Source organism: Carassius gibelio, chromosome A16 (assembly GCF_023724105.1).
Source record: "Carassius gibelio isolate Cgi1373 ecotype wild population from Czech Republic chromosome A16, carGib1.2-hapl.c, whole genome shotgun sequence".
In the NCBI taxonomy this organism is placed as follows: Eukaryota; Metazoa; Chordata; class Actinopteri; order Cypriniformes; family Cyprinidae; genus Carassius; species Carassius gibelio.
This window is the reverse complement of record NC_068386.1, coordinates 1937708-1952585: the sequence shown is the minus strand read 5'-3', so window position 1 is coordinate 1952585 and position 14878 is coordinate 1937708. Positions and strand designations below refer to the sequence as shown.

Below are 14878 nucleotides of genomic sequence, written 5' to 3'. Positions count from 1 at the left end.
TTGTGTTCAAAGAACAATTATTGAGCACTTTGAATAGTAATATCATAAATAGCACATTTTATAAAGATCTGACCTTATTGGTCATTGAGACGTGACATCTATATGTGTTGAGTGCATGGGGTTAATGTTACACGCGTGCTCTTCTTAAAACTGCCAACAATGAAGCTCAACTATTAGCGGAGCTGCTTGAAATATTCAGGAGGAAACCCACACCTGTTTCCAGGTAACTGATGCTGGACGTCGGAGCCGTGTCACAGTGTGTGTGTGTGTGTGTGTGTGTGTGTGTGTGTGTTTCCCTGCTCAAACTGCCTCTTTCATCTACTTCACACTGAATTCAAGGACTCGACCAGCTCCCAGAGTTTTTCTTTTCATAATGAGGAGAAGCTTGTTTTCATCTTGCACTGAAAACTGACTGTCTCTTCCTGATGGAACAGGGATATTGTTAAAGACTGAGAGCTAAACTAAGGCTGGGAGTTTGTTGATGGTGGCGTAGAGATACTTTGGACTGTTTTATGAAGTTTTGCACAAATCTGAGGATCTTTTGAAGGCGTCCGTCATGAATCCTATGTGGAAAGTCTATAAGAGTAAGGTCATGAAGACCCTCAACCCGGACATGGAGGAAGACACGGTGGAAGAGGTATATCCACTAAAGCAATGGGTGAACATGCACTCAAAAAAAATTAAATAAATAATTAAGCCTTAAAAATTAAATTTCTATGTATTTGAATTGCATATAACATTTACATCCATTTGGATTACATGGTTTTAACATAAACTAACAACATTAATTTAATGCATATTTGTCAGGCATACATAAAGGAAATCTGTAAGATATCTAAAAAAAAAACAATTATTAATATTTGCATCTATTTGTTATTTTTAATCAGCATAAATCTGCTATTTTAAATTTTTTTTTTTACAAAGTTAACATTATTTGCAAATACTTACACAGACCAATATGAGTTTTTCAATGACGAATCACAATCCCGATATCAGTGGTGCATAAATGGCAGTACATACATAATACAATTTTATTTAATAAGCATAATTCAATTTAGTCAGTCTGGCCAGTATATCAATCTATTTCTAGTATAAGGCCTCTGAGCATGTGATTGCATGAATATGCATGCATGCAATCAGTATTTAAGAGTATATCCCAACTTTACCCCAGAAAAGATTGCATTAAGTGACATATCAGTTGAAAAAAAAAAAAATTAGGTTAAACAGCATATTCTTATCTGAACCTTTTAAAGTTAATCTTTTTGGGGAATAAAGGACACTTTCTTCTGTTCCTGTTGAAGTATGTTGATTGGCTAAAGCATGTGTTTTAAAAAACCTAACAAATGCATTTCTGAGGTTCAGGATGTGTTAACATATTTGAAATGTTCTGTCAAGTATCTGATCAAGGGAAGCCTTGACCCACTTTCAAAGGCCTGTAACTGGATCTACGGGGGTGATAGGAATAGGATGGCATTCCAGCGACTGATTCGAGACGGATAGGGTGTGTGTGTTGGGTTTGTTGGCAGATTCCCCACAGTTCTCGACTGTCTGTGTGACCTCTCGCTTACCAGTGAACTTGCATAGTTTCCACAGCCTGCTACAACACAGCAATGCCAACAGATTACTGAAGCTTAGTCAAGATAAACACTGCATGCATGACTGGACTCACTCCAAAGTCATTACAGTATTTCTTTACCCTTTAAAATTACAGTCGATCATATTTACATGAATTCATTTAAACCAGCTGAAAGTGGTTTTCTGGTCAAGCTGATCTAGTTTGCTGGTTTTAAAGAGGTCTTCAAGTTAGACGCCATACAGTATTGAATTTAATGTGAATGAAGACTTAGGCTGTGGGGGACAGTCGTCAAAACTAACCCACTTCCACAACATACATAATTAACACAATGTGCAAGAGTTCAGCGGTTTGCAAATGATATAGGCTATAGTTTTCAAAAACTTCTACTTTGAGAACCGTTTTCAAAAGTTTCAAAAGCTCCTGAAACACTGTTGTCGTGTAAATTAACGTCCAAAACGCATTAAAGCTTTTCCGTTTTTAGGAAAACAGTGTTGTGTAAAGCACAGTCTTCGCTGTAAAAGTCCAAAATCATGTAATTTTCACAACTTTAAAAATGCTTTGTGGAGATTTAGTCTACTGAAAGTTATTTTCGCCGACCTTTGTGTTATTAAACACACTGCACTTCTGTCACTGTGTCATTTTGACGTGTTTTCTTTATTTAGCATATTTTCTTAGCAATAGATGCTATTTACGCTTTTGAAATATTTTTTCAAATTATTTGTTTAGTGATATGGTATTTACACTTTAGATTCTATTTACACTGTGCAAAAATTTTACTTATTGCAAATAGTGTCAATTATCTGCACCTCAGTATTGTAGACAATATTAACTTATTGGGACAATAAGACAATTTTGGTGTAGTTTTGCTGAAAACCACACGAGGGAGACATTAATGTACGTATGTAAGCTAGTCTTCTCTGTAGATTTTAGAACTTGCATATGTAAACTTAAATAGCTATTTTTATCTCATTTAACTTTTTTTGAATGCCAAAGAGCTATTTATTTAGGAAGATTTAGTTGTGTTTAATTTTTTTTTTTTTTTTTTTTTTTTTTTTACTTGAGTAAAATCTAGACGTTTAGATTTATAATTTAGATGTCTCCTTTTTCAGTCTTTGATGAATGTTTGTCTGTGAAGGTCCCTGATGTTGCTGAAGATATGACGCCTGTCCAGTCTGATGAAGGACCCGGTGCAATGACACAGCTGGCCAAGAGAGTAAGCCTGGAAAATAAATATTATAAATCATTAGTTTATTAAATAAATTGTCGTTTCTGTTAACTTTGGAAGGGAGAAAAAAAAGTATAAAAGTGTACTTAAGAGTCAGACACTGTACATGGGTAGTTAATATATATATATATATATATATATATATATATATATATATATATATATATATATATATATATATATATATATATATACTGTTGAAATGGCTCTTGAAGTTTCATGTCAGCTATATTTATCTGATGTTTTTGGTCTGAATCATTGTGTTTATTTCTCAGATGCAGGGAGCCGGAGCTAAAGGTTGGAAAAGTGTTTCATCTCTGTTCACCAAGGAGGATGAACACCAGCTTCTGGAGGCAGACAACCAGCCGGCAGCTGATCAGTGAGTGTTATGATGCATTCGTTTATATTTCTACCGGGAAAGCATGTTGAGCAAATGTTTTAGTCTCCTTGGAACAGAAAGGGAAAATCTAAGTTGCATTTCACACTGTTAAAAGCGGAAAATTATCAGGCATTACTATAACATACTTAAATATTTTAGATTTAAATGATTTTTTAAATGTTTGGGGTCTGTAAGATTCTTTAATGATACAGTAAATATTGTAAAATATTATTATAATTTAAAATGCCTGTTTTCTACGTGAATATATTATAAAATATAATTTATTCCTCTGATCGAAGTTGTATTTGCAGCATCATTCCTCCAGTCTTCATTTTCACGATCATTAGTTGGAGTGCCCATGAACTTTAGTAGAGGGCACTCCACTCAGGACCATTCCACCCAACAACCATCAGATGTCACCACATCATCACTTGGACACTAGCACCTCTCATACCGTTGCACCACACCTAAACTACATCTCCCATGAGTCACTGCATCCCTAATCATTTTGCCACACCTGCACCTCATTCATCCGCTAATCTCCTTGCCACACCTGCACCTCATTTACACACACACACACAGACACTTTGCGAAGTCTTGTTTAATTGTTTTGGAAAATGTTTTTTCAGGATTCTTTGATGAATAAAAAGTTCAAAAGAACAGAATTTATTTGAAATGGAAATCTTTTGTAGTCTTAAACATTTCTTTTCAGTCACTTTTGATAGATTTAGTGCATCCTTGCTTTTTTTTATATATATAGTGCTAAATATGTTTCTTGCAAAAATATTTATTTAATCAGAATACATTTCATTTCAAGTAGCCTTTATCATTTTTTCAGTCCATTGGCAGTGAAGCCCGAAGAGCCTCCACAACCCAACAAGCGCAGCACTGGATTCTGGGACAGCTTTGCGACTAAGTGGCACCAAGAAGCTGCAATGAGGCAAGCGGAGGCAGGAGGCGACGGCGGTCAGGAGGTGGGCAATGAAAGCGGAGCGAGAGCAGAAGATGGTGACAACCAGGCCGAGGCGGGCGACAGCGGCACTGGAAACAGCTTCTCCAAATACGCCACACTGGGAGAAGGGAGTGACGACACACCGGCCTTCAAGTGGAACTTTGTCACCAGCAAACTAGCTGAGCTGAAGACCAAAAGCATGGCCAAGAGTAACTAGCCAACAGTGAGATCGGTGATCCCAGTTCAGACCACAGGGGCCACAGTGCTTCTCATCAGCCTTATCACTCAGATGTACAGCGATCGCATTTCACCAAACCCATTTAAAAGCATCGACCGTGACCCACACTGTGGCCTCTGTGGGCCTGGACTGCTTGGTATTCATGTGGGAGCTGCTGGTGATGAGAAACGTCTGTCCATTACTGAATCATTCTCTGTGCAATTCCATTTGGTGCAGAAGAAATTGCACATTTCGTATGCACTAAAAAATATCAATGAATTAGATAAAAGTTTTAATATATCTTGAGGAAAAAAAAGTTATAGGCCATGAATATGTTATAAATTTAGATATAATATAAAGTGAAGTTTATTTAAAAATACCAACTATTTTCTTTTCCTCTTGTAAAATAGTTTCCTTACAAAGAATGTATACCACCTAGAAACTTTAATGATAAAATAATAAATTATCAACTGAATGTGGATAAGCAGAAATTACACAGTTGACTTAAAAAAAAAAAAAAAATACGGGAAAAAAATCAGGGAATGAAGTATTAATATCCGAGTTGAAATATCATGCAGATTTACAGTACATACAGTTTATTATTTGTCATAATGATGGGAATACATTTATTATTTACATTGATTTTCTGTCATCAGGTATAAATCAATTGCTTACAAGTAATTGAAGATTAAGTGCAATAATAATTAGCAAAGTAAACACTGAGATTAAATGTGGTCTGAAAACTCCAGGGGAACATTCTCACCAAGAAAAACGTAGTATGAATCAGATGAACGATTTTGCTATTTTATATAGTGTATATCATGTGCAGTACTTTTTATGTATTGTATATTTAGAAATGCAATTGATAAATGTGAGGAATGTTTAATTTACTCATTTGAAGAATATGAGTCTGGTGTAGTTCTCATGTGGTGTGCTGTGCAATCCTTACACATGGTTTTGTCTCTCAAGTCTAATGTAAGTGTTTACGTCTTGTCCGCTGTCCTTGAGTCTCTCTCATTGAATTATGGATTTTCCTGCTTTGATGTTTTATGATTTTATGATATAATAAAGTTATGGTGCAGAAACACGTTGTTTCGAGTTTTTATTAAATTTAAAATAATATGACGTGTTTCCCTGCTTGTTCCTGGAAGTGAACAGTCGAGAAACGACACCAAAACGACTGGAAAAATAGCATTTCAACATGCATTAAGCAAACTAGATTTAGCCTGATTTAATGCATTGGTTCATACAGTTCACTTAAAAGAACGAACCGAGCTTCACTAAATTGTATAATTGCATAAACATTTTAATATTGAACCTGAAAGAATGCTCTATTCATATTCCGCACTAAAACAAGAAATTTCTAACTAGTTTTAGCCAATTATTTTCATGATTTGAAGGTCACTTATTGTCTTTGCTGGACTGCTGTGATCCATGAGACAGACTTGAACTGCACTTTTCATTGTCTCACGGTAATATAACTCTCTCTAAGCCTGTCATAACATATTGCTCCATGCAGGATTTGGTGGCTTGGCTTTCATAGTTTATGGCCTGCAGGTATGTTTATCTCATACAGGTGTTGAGAAGAGAATACAGCCGTGAAACAGTAGCTCATTATAGCAGACAGAAAATGGGGAAACAGAAGTGTCATGTTTGTAGATAGAACTCGAGGAACCAATGTTTGAACATATTATAGGACCATATTTTATGCATTTTTACATTTTTAATAGACAATTACACACATCTGTAATGCAAAATTTTTTTTTTTTTTTTTTTTTTTTTTTTTTCTCTAGTATCTTTTTTCTGGGTAAACCTGTTGAAAAGGACATAACTTAGGGCCTTAATTTTGACATTATTTTAATAACAATTATACACACATGTAATGCAATATATATATATATATATATATATATATATATATATATATATATATATATATATATATATATATATATATTAAAATTAAAATTGTATTTGTTGTACTATGTTTATGTACATTAATTAATATAATTTTGTTTGTATTAAAGTATATTTTCTGTAATAATGTATTGCACTAATGGGAATATAATACTAATTATTATTATGAATAATGTAAATTACAAAGAGAGAGAGAGAGAGAGAGAGAGAGAGAGAGAGAGAGAGAGAGAGAGAGAGAGAGAATGAGATTCTAGAGGTCAAATGTGCTTAAATGTCATGCAAATAATCTCATAATCCATTTTCTTTTTATATATATTTTTTATTTCAACTGTAAAGTGTCTATGAGTTCTGGTAAGGCACAAATTAAACATTATTATTATTATGATGATTATTATTATTATTATTATTATTAAAACAGGTAAATGTATTTATTTATTTTTTTTCATGCCAAAAATGTATTAATTTCTCTTTTTATTCTTATTTCAGATGAAATCTTTTTTTATGAGATTCTAGAGTTTAAATGTGCATAAATGTCATGCAAATAATCTCACAATGTTTTTTACTGTAAAGTGTCATTAAGTTCTAGAAATGCATTATTAAGCATTTTTATTATTATTATTATTTATATTATTATTAAAAAAGCTAAATGTATTTATTTATTTTTGATTATGCAAAATATAACTTATTAATTTTCTCTCTGTATTTTAGATGAAATGCTATTTTATGAGATCGACATCATTCTACATTTCCGTTTCTTTCAGCCTAGAGTTTGTTGATGTCTCAGCCTGAGGCCAGGTGTAGTTTCCCATGATACAGACACAGATACAACTCCAGAGGACTACAGTGAACAGATGTTAGAGAAGTGTTGACCTCCTCGCCTGCGTTTTTTTCTGAAGTGGCACAATCGTCCATTTGTTACCGTTTGATGTCTCAGTAAAGCCTTGCAGTCTATCAAGTGGACTAAACATGCAGGTTACACTGAAGTGGCTGTCCTTTCACACGAGGTGTAGAGAAAAACCTGTTTGAATTTTTTTTCCGCTAAGCCTGCGAGCCACAGGAGCCTGAGAAACTCTAAGCTACCTTTTCTGCTTGTTCATAGATTTCAAGAGATTACCGGCTCTTTCATCTCCCCGCGTAATATGCAAGTGCATGCTTACAGAAATATTAGATCAGAACAAAAGTGTTGGGAAATTTAAAAAAAAAGCCTGGAGGGGCTCATGGATAGCACTTTCCCATGAATCAAAAGTAAATCAAGAAATGTCAAAAATCTAATCAAATGTCAAAAAGTTTTTTTCTGATATCATTGTTATCAAAACTATATGTTGTTGTTCTAATATTCCTTGTTGTTATACGCTTATGTAGATATTTAATTAATATTAAAAAATTGTATTAGAGGGATTTCTCTGTAGGATCGTGTGTATTTTTGCATTTTGACATTATTTAATTTCAATTACGCACATCTGTTATGCAAAAAACTATAATTTTCAATTTTTTTTTTGTTTTACTACATTTATTTATATGAATAAAAAATATTTGATGTATTGAAATCATGCAAAAACAGCATTTTCAACTTTTTTATGACAAATTATAAACATCTATAATGCAAAAAGAATTATAATAAATTATTCTAATGTTATTTGTTGTGCTAAGTTTATGAATGTAAATAAAAAATATTTTATTTGTATTACAGTGATTTTTTTCCCTGTAATAATATATTAAAGTACTGTAAATGTAATGGAAATGATCATAAAAAATAATGCAAAATACAAAAAACTAAATGTTTGAAATGTATAATGGTATACGTCTCAAATGCAAGTTCTCTGGAAGTTTGACCTATTTACGTGCAAGTGAGCTTACAGCGTTTCACATTGATTTCTCTGTATGTTATTAATCAATTTTACTGTCAGGACGTCAGACTCAGGTTGACAGTGAATGGTAATCAGTGGAGACGAGATGACTTTTTCCCACAACACTCACAAATCAATATTGATTTTGCTATTTTTACATTGTGCTAAACATGAATATTGATGTATGTGCTCTTACTGTACATGCACAGACCTGAACGTGAACATGTCAGTGTTGTTATTGTTAAACTAAAATGTATTTAAATTAATTTATTTATACATAAACAAGTAATAAAAATAATTCATTAATTAATCAAATAATAACTAAATAATAATGATAAAATTATATTAGAAGGTTAACGTCAAATAAAAAAGGGAAATTACAAATGTTTCCTTGTTAAGTAATTAAAATAAATGAAAGTTTAAGTACTAAAATTATTCAAATTATGTAACTGAAATAAAAATAAACTTAATAGACATACAAAAACCTAAATGCATAAAAAAAAAGAAAAAAAAAGCACACACTGAAAAATATTATTCATTGAATTTACTAAAAAATAATTATGGAAAGTGGTTGCAATCAATTTATTTGAGCTATATTTAAATAAACTAATTTAGTTGATTAACTTACAGCAAAATTTGTTTATTTAAATGTATCTAAAATAAATTGATTGCAACCACTTACCATTCAAATTTTTAGTAAATTCAATGAATCATTTTTTTGTGTGCATGAAAAAAATGACTAAAATTTAAAAATACAAATGAAAACCGAAAAAAATTACAAATTAAAGCTACATTCTATAATAGTATATAAATAAATAGCACTGAAACATATGCATTAAGCTATAACATATTTATGCATCATCATATTTTGTTCTGAATTGTTTTGCATTCTCAGCATTGTCTGAAGAGGTGCTATAATGAGCTTTTCTCCTGTGATCTGTTGTCTCTTACAGCTCGAGTGCTGTTGTAGTTAAACAACAGTCTGAGGAGAATCTTGCCTTACATGACTTGTTGTAGAGAGCGGATACTGGGACTGTTAGTCAGTTTTCTGACAAATTGGCTGTGATAAAGCTTGTTGTGTGTTGTTCAGGATGCTAGTGTGTCTTTGACCCTCTTCACGCTGGTGTCCGTTCACTGTTTCTACAGCTGTTGGGATGTTGTCTTTACTTTGCACCCGTGCTGTCAACATAGCTTCAAATCTCCTTCCCCCGGTTTCCCACAATCCTCTGAGGCCCGTCCAGAGTTCAAATGAGACCTTAGCACGATAGTGACAGGACAGGTGGATATTTCTATAGCACCAAAAAGGAGGAGCTAGGATTAAAGCAGAAATAAGCTTTACCCTGTTAAACTGATTTCAAAGTGCATTTATTTACCTTTATTAAGGTAAATTAAGTATAGGTATAGGTATAGGTGTATTAAGTATAAGTAAGTGTATGTGTCATCTTTCGTGTAAATTCTTATATTAATATATACAGTTAGACTATTAGGACTTTGCACTTCAGAAGTAGCACAGAAGCTGAAACTAAAGTGGCATTTAGATATATTTGGATGTTTATTGCTGATAAGAGATGGTACAAATGCACTTACACTGCAGTTAGAATTGCATAAATAATGCTATTTAGTTTGTTTTAATAGATATAAAATATGAAATGACACTTTAAATATGATACCAAAACTTGTCAGTAGGTGGCGATGAATTTCTGTCTTAATAAGTGAGTTTTTGATTCACTTATTCAACCATTTTGTTCAAAACGGATGATTAATTTAGGATTTAAGCAAGTGGCTCTGAATAATTTTTCGTACTATGTCTGAATCATTTGTAGCCTATAGTTCACTCACAAATTGAATCGTTTCATCTGTTTTCTCACTCATAATGAGTGAGTCATTGATTCATTCACCCAATTCATTCAAAACATTCGCTGGAATCTATTTGTTTTTCAGTTCAAATCGGTTCGCTATTGAGTCTGGATCATTTTCGTATTATGTCTGAATCTTTTATCGCCAATAGTTCACTCACAAATTGATTTCATCTGTTTTCTCACTCATAATGAGTGAGTCATTGATTCATTCACCCGATTCATTCAAAACATTCACTCGAATCTGTTTGTTTTTCAGCTCAAATCAGTTTGCTGAAAATGTATGAACTGAATCATTTAGACTGTATTCATACTCTTAATAAGTGAGTCATTGATTCACTTATTCACCCAATTTGTTCAAAATGGATGATTAATTCGGGAATTCAGCAAGTAGCTTTCTTTATGAATGGTTTATTGAATCATTGCTTATTCTCGGCTAGTATAGCAAATGTATAATATTTTGTGATTATATCCAAGTTGTCGTGTGGTTTCTTTTTTTTGGGGAGGGGGGGGGGATGCTTGAATTGCTAAATCAAACTCTAATAAATCAGATTTTTTACAAAAGAATTGGTCAAACCTGTTTTGCAAATCTTAATCGTTCACGATTTAGGCCGAATCAGTTTCTTTTTTTAGTTGAAATCGGTTCGCTATTGAGTCTGGATCATTTTCGTATTATGTCTAAATGATTTGTAGCCTATAGTTCACTCACAAACTGAATCGTTTCATCTGTTTTCTCACTCATCATGAGTGAGTCATTGATTAATTCACCAAATTCATTCAAAACATTCATTGGAATCTGTTTGTTTATCAGTTCAAATCGGTTCGCTATTGAGTCTGGATCATTTCGTATTATGTCTGAATCTTTAATCGCCTCATAATGAGTGAGTCATTGATTCATTCACCCGATTCATTGAAAACATTCACTCGAATTTGTTTGTTTTTCAGCTCAAATCAGTTTGCCATTAAGTCTGACGTGTTTCAGGATTCAGTCTGAATCATTTGTATACTTCATTTATGAACTGAATCATTTAAACTGTTTTCATACAGTCATTGATTCACTTATTCACCCAATTTGTTCAAAATGGAAGATTTATTTTGGTCTTTATGAATGGATTATTGAATCATGATTTGTAGCCTATAGTTCACTCACAAACTGAATCGTTTCATCTGTTTTCTCACTCATAATCACTGAGTCATTGACTCATTCACCAAATTAATTCAAAACATTCACTCGAATCTGTTTGTTTTTCAGTTCAGATCACTTCGCTATTGAGTCTGGATCATTTTCGTATTATGTCTGAATCTTTTGTAGCCTATAGTTCACTCACAAATTGAATCGTTTCATCTGTTTTCCACTCATAATGAGTGAGTCATTGATTCATTCACCTAATTCATTCAAAACATTCACTCGAATCTGTTTGTTTTTCAAATTGGTTCGTTAATGAGTCTGAATCGTTCGAGGATTCAGTCTGAATCCTTTCTATAGTTCACTCTCAAACTGAATAGTTTCAACTGTTTTCTCACTCTTAATGAGTGAGTCATTGATTCATTCAGCCAGTTCTGATCAAACTGTCTTTAATGACTCAGTAATAATTCATTTAAAATAGCAAATGATCATCTAGCTAAAGCATGCATCGGTAGAAGGACATGGTATTTCAAAACCGGACAGACAGCCGTTCAAGACATGATTAAAGCAAGACTTTTTAATGTTTAGGCTATATACACTAGTCTTATCCACCTCTATTTTCACCTAGCGTTATCTGCATCACTTGAGCTCTCGTGTCTCTATTTCTGGTGTGAGGTATCAACCTCTGTGTATGATTGCAATCTCAAGCTGTGATCTCTTGATATGAAAATCACCTCAGCATCTTTATTCAGAAAGTTATAAGACTCTTATCCATCAGAAATCAGTCTAATGAGCTATTTCTGTCCAGATGTTCACACAGCATTGTGTGTTTAGCGGCTCTCAGAAAGGCCTCAGGTGACAGCAGTCTGTTGTTTGGCTTGTAGACAGATTAGATTGAGATAACAGGTCTTTTTTCAATGAGGCTGATATGATTGCCAATGAGCTCTTAAGTGTTTGTGGTGCTTTTCTCCTCGGGGTAACTTACTGACCCTGATGTAGCACACACAGCTCAGGGTTATCTATTCAAATGCAGCTCATTTTACTTGATTAACCCTTAGATACCAAATCCACTGATTTCTTTAGTTTTTCTTTAGTCTTGCATCGAGTCAGTGCATTCTTTCAAAACACTTTTAATCATAACTAACTACCACAAGGTTGTAAACAGTCTTGTTTTAGACCTACAGTAATATACAGTAGCAACTGTAAATAATACAGCAAAATTACAGCTACAAGCAATAAGTCGTCAACAGATGTTTTTCCATTTCTTTAACGCATCAAAATACATTTAACCAGTTTCAACTTCATTGTTCATTTTTCTTTTTAAGTTATACAAGATCCAACTAGATTTTTAAGGTAGTTCATATAATGAAAGTTAAAATTACTTGCAGCTGTTCTCAGACATACATAATCTTGAACATATTTGTGAACATAGGTGTGTTGTGCAAATGATGGGTCTTTGTGAAGTTACTTTAAAAGACCTAAAGCCTAATTGGTTGCAATTAATGAAATCTTACTCAGACTCTTAAAGAATTTCCAAAACCTTTTGATTACAGGCTGGACTCAAATCAGCAATGTTTATATTTAAAATCTATATTTTAAAAAGCTGGGAAATTAAAGCCATTAATATGAAATGGTCAGAATATAAATAATATATATATATATATTTATATTTATTTATATTTATATATTTATATTTATACTTTTTTTTTTATAGAATGCAATCAGTCAGTTAGCATTTATACTTTTTTCCACTTTGAAGCTTTTGATATGCACAAATTGTCATGCGTAATAAATAAATAATAATAATAATAATAAACTATAAGTGTCTGGGTAGTATGATTTTTTTTTTAAGAAATCAAGGATGCAATTAATTGATCAAAAATGACACCATAAACATTTATAATCTTACAAAATATTTATATTATTTTTATTATTTTATTTTTCTATTCATCAAAGAATCCAGAATTTTTTTTCTGCAAATCATAACGCATTGTTTATGTGTATTGTCCTGGTTGTGAAAGTCTATGAAGTTATGCTGTCCACCTTTTTGGATGTACTTCCACCTGTGGTGTCTAGCTAGTTTAGTTTAGTGATACAGCTGATGTGTGTCAGAGCAAATGGACCTTTTGAAGAGCAGCTGTCACCTAAAGCTGCCACAGATGGAAGGTAAAATCTCCTTCATCATGACACAAATGGCACCACGACTCCATAATACATTCATAAACACCTCCTGATCGTGATACAGCATGACGCATGGGTTTGTATGAAGCTCTGTGCTGTGATGGAGGGGTTAAATACAGAGCAGCTCGCCCCAAAAACTGCAGGCGAGGTCACACCCAGCGAGTGTTTGATGCATCTCTTCTGAGTGCAAGCAGAGATACACACGTGCACACAAACAAACACAGATGCTCTTTCCCATGATGAACATATGGACGTTTTCCAGCTCTTGGAGCTAAACGGGCTAATTTCCCCAATCTCCTGTCCATCTGATTTAACCTTTCCAGAAGTACCTGATCCCAGGAGAAATAGCTCTAGACTGTGGGAATGTCACTGTTGACTCTTCCCCCATAAAAACTGCTAGCGATTACAGAGAGAAGGATAAACAGATGGAAACTGAGCTGCCCATCACTGCGCAGTCATTATTTAAGCATGAAAATCAGTATATCGTTATGATTTCTGAAGATCATGTGACACTGAAGACTGATGCTGGAAATACAGCTTTGCATCACAGAAATAAATTACATTTTAACAGATACTCACATAGAAAAGTCTTATTTTAAAATGTAATAATATTTCACAATATTACTGTTTGTACTGTATTTTTTATCAAATAAATGCAGCCTTGGTGAGCAGAAGAGACTTTCAAATATATTTAAAAAATTGTACTGACCCCAGATGTTTAAGCTTTTAAGACTTTTCAGCAATATTTAAAGTTGAAGTTCTCTTTAATCTGACATGAAGTATTCTGGGATAGATGAAGGCATGACTTGTGAAATAATGTGTTCATGGTTCAGTAAAGGTATAGTGTGTTGATCATGGACTAAACACGGCTCAGCTGTTGTCCTGATGTTGCAGGCGGCAAACGCTCTGTCGCAGACCTGCACGTTCACATGCCTGGTTGCAGAAATTGCTTAGTTTTCACAATCTTGGATATTGATTTACACAAAACATAGAATGCAGTAATGGGTTGGATTTATTTGTAACGGAATCAACTTGTGGATTTGCATTCAGAGCCGGAGACGGAGACGTTAAGCATCATGTTACTCCTGAGGACTTTTATTATTATTATTATTATTATTATTATTATTATTATTATTATTATTATTATTATTATTATTATTATTATTATTATTATATTAGGTTTACAGTGCCCAGTGTCAGATTTAATAAAAGGTAACATAATTATAAAAATAAATAAAATAGATACATTGTAGATAGAGACATATTTGGAACTGTGATGTTTTTTTCCAGGAATATTATATATGAATTATATTTGGTTATATATTTGAAAAAACATACTGTTTGTATATATTTTATATATATATATATATATATATATATATATATATATATATATATATATATATAAAACTTAATTTTGCTACAGTAAATCTGAGGTTTAAGTATGACACACAAAATTAAACAAATAAACAATAAATAGTTAAATAAATAAATACTTTTTATTCACGTTTTATTTTACAAATTGTCCAAATATTTAACACTGAGAGTTGGAAAAAAATCTGAAAATAAATAAAAAATAAAATGAAAATGTATTAGTGTGAT

General features: G+C 32.7%; 1 protein-coding gene across 1 annotated transcript; it reads left to right on the top strand.

The window, feature by feature from the left end:
• The first annotated feature begins 507 nt into the window (after positions 1-507).
• Positions 508-5434, top strand: LOC128030328 (uncharacterized protein C1orf232-like). The gene is made up of 4 exons (XM_052617853.1): positions 508-637; positions 2712-2789; positions 3077-3180; positions 4019-5434. The coding sequence occupies exons 1-4, from the start codon at positions 557-559 to the stop codon at positions 4347-4349; spliced, it is 594 nt and encodes a 197-aa protein (XP_052473813.1). The 5' UTR covers positions 508-556; the 3' UTR covers positions 4350-5434.
• Positions 5435-14878: the final 9444 nt, after the last annotated feature.

What these genes read in the sequence shown, in the direction of transcription:
- LOC128030328 (XM_052617853.1), top strand. Translation starts at nt 557, where the DNA reads ATGAATCCTATGTGGAAAGTCTATAAGAGTAAGGTCATGAAGACCCTC. An exon ending in TGACACAGCTGGCCAAGAGA is followed by an intron (nt 2,790 to 3,076) that starts GTAAGCCTGGAA and finishes TTTATTTCTCAG; the next exon opens with ATGCAGGGAGCCGGAGCTAA. An exon ending in AACCAGCCGGCAGCTGATCA is followed by an intron (nt 3,181 to 4,018) that starts GTGAGTGTTATG and finishes TCATTTTTTCAG; the next exon opens with TCCATTGGCAGTGAAGCCCG.